Source organism: Geospiza fortis, unplaced genomic scaffold, assembly GCF_000277835.1.
Source record: "Geospiza fortis unplaced genomic scaffold, GeoFor_1.0 scaffold102, whole genome shotgun sequence".
Classification (NCBI taxonomy): Eukaryota; Metazoa; Chordata; class Aves; order Passeriformes; family Thraupidae; genus Geospiza; species Geospiza fortis.
The window spans coordinates 2,743,493-2,745,646 of record NW_005054373.1 but is presented as its reverse complement, the minus strand read 5'-3'; the positions used below and the strand labels follow the sequence as shown (position 1 = coordinate 2,745,646).

The window sequence follows — 2,154 nt, the reverse complement described above, 5'->3', positions numbered from 1 at the left end:
ACCCTGGCCACCCACCCCAGCGCCACCCGCAGTCCCCACGAGTGACAGTGGCCAGGCCTGCCCCCGCAGCCCCCCAGGCCCTGACCTTCCTGAGGCTGACGCCGTCCCCGTCGCAGCGCACGCGGTACAGCTGGAAGCGGGAGGCTGTGGAGTAGCCCAGCCAGGTGCCGCAGGGCGAGACGCAGCTGCAGTAGATGTGCTCCGGGCCCTGGGAACGCCCAGAGGGGCTCAGGGGGGCCCGAGGAACCCCCAGAGCCCGGCACACAGCCCTCAGCTGCCCCAGAGGCAGCCCAGCCCACTCAGCCCTACCTTGCTCTTGAGCTGCACCAGGTGCTCGGGCATCCGGCACAGGGGAAGGACCTCGCCATCCTTTCCTGGGAAAGGAACCACACAGACCACCAGTGAGAGTGGGAAACCACACAGGGCTCTCTGAGCAGCTGGGATCCTGGGGGAGTGCCCAGACCCTTCCCTGAGGCCCAGGACAGCTCAATCCCAAAATCCTGCTGGCAGCCTGGGCTCTGCCAGGGAGCTGACACCGGAGAGCTGCACCTGTGACTCACCGGTCTCCTCAGTGGAGCCAAGCCTCCAGAGCTCCAGGTACTGGGAGAACTGGAAGAGGAGCAGCCGGGCTTTCCTGGCGCAGGAGACGAGGCGACGCTGCGTGGAAAAACAGGCAGGATGTCAGGGACACAGAGCCTGGCACAACGGGCTGGGGCACAGCTGGAATGCCCTGGGGTGCTGGTGACACTGAGCGGGGGAGAGCAGGGAAATCAGGTCCGTGGGACAGGAGCCTGGAGATGGAGACCCAGCAGGACCAGCAAGACCAGCTTGACAACTTGCACTGCTCCTTGGCAGAGCGTCCAGATGTACCAGGAAAGGAGACACAACGGGGCAGAAGGGGGAGCCAGGGAGAGGGAAGGAACCCTGGCAGGGCAATGAGGGCACCTGGAGGGGCAGGGAGATCAGCCCTGCCAGCCCCATGACCCCAGTCCCTGCACCACTCACGTGGGGGAAGGTGAATTTTCGGAGCGCTGCATCGTAGCTCTTCTTCTGCACCTTCTCCATCAGCGGGCGGATCACCAGCTGGGCGTCCAGGCCTGGAAGCCAAGCACACATCAGCCCGGCCGGTACCGGGAGGGCAGACCCTGCCCAGCCCCGGTGCCCCCGGCGGTCCTACCCCCGGAGATGAGGGCGGTGGGGCTGTGTGCCACGGCCCGCACGTCGTGGCTGTGGAACTGGAAGGGCTTGGTCCGCACCCAGCGCTTCTCCAGCCCGCCCAGCCTCACGGGCAGCAGCTGCAGGTGGTAGGTGGCCCCGGTCGAGGTGCCCACGATCATGCTGTCCTCCTTCTGTGGAGGGAAACGGGGCTGTGAGAGCAGACTGGGAACAACAGCAGGGCACTGCCAGGAGGCAGAGGGCAGCAGCTCCCGCTCCCTGTCAGCCAGGGTGGGGGTACCTGGGGGTGTCACCCACCTGTGACACGGCCAGCGAGAGCACAGCTGAGGTGCTGACGGTGTGGGACTCTGCCAGCGTGCCCTGCTCCCAGTCCCAGAACTGCACCCTCCCAAAGGAGTCGGCGCTGACCACGGTGCCGCTGGACAGGAGGGCGATGGCCCACACCACGCACTCGCGCTTGGCCTTCTCCACACGGTGGTTCACCATGATCCTCTGCACCGTCTGGCCTGCAGCGGGGGAAGGTTGGGGGGGGACGGAGATCCCCCAGTGCCCGGCAGAGCCAGTGGGTGCCGGTGGTCCCGAGGGATGGGATGGGATGGGATGGGGTGGGATGGGGCTGCTGTGGGACAGGAGGTACCTGAAGTGACGTCGATCACACGGAAGAAGTCGATGGAGCCAGCCACGATGTGAGTGTCCGAGGGGTGCCAGGACAGGCACAGGACACGGCCTGGGGAGGGAGGGGAGCTCCGTGTGAGAGCCCGTGGTCACCGGGCCGCCCGGAGGGACGGAGCTGCATCCAGCACTCACCTTTCCGCCTGTCCAGATTCCGCTCGAACTGGATCCCGCCGGGAACCACTTGGAAGATCTTGACAGAGCCGTCCTCGCAGCCGATCTGCGGGGGCCGGGATCAGCGCGGGGCACAGCGGGACCCCCTCCCCGTGCCGCCAGCCCCGCTCCCGGCGGGCCTCACCCCCAGCC

At 67.2% G+C, this 2,154-nt stretch overlaps 1 protein-coding gene across 1 annotated transcript in view; it reads right to left on the bottom strand.

The window, feature by feature from the left end:
* The window catches only part of UTP4 (UTP4 small subunit processome component), a 4,908-nt gene that overhangs the window by 1,948 nt on the left and 806 nt on the right, over positions 1–2,154 (bottom strand). The window contains exons 2-9 of the mRNA XM_031060140.1: positions 1,984–2,068; positions 1,814–1,903; positions 1,474–1,682; positions 1,178–1,349; positions 1,006–1,097; positions 561–657; positions 310–374; positions 40–208 (exon numbers count right to left, since the gene is read on the bottom strand). Coding sequence (XP_030916000.1) covers positions 40–208; positions 310–374; positions 561–657; positions 1,006–1,097; positions 1,178–1,349; positions 1,474–1,682; positions 1,814–1,903; positions 1,984–2,068 — 979 coding nt within the window. The remainder of the gene's footprint in view (positions 1–39; positions 209–309; positions 375–560; positions 658–1,005; positions 1,098–1,177; positions 1,350–1,473; positions 1,683–1,813; positions 1,904–1,983; positions 2,069–2,154) is intronic.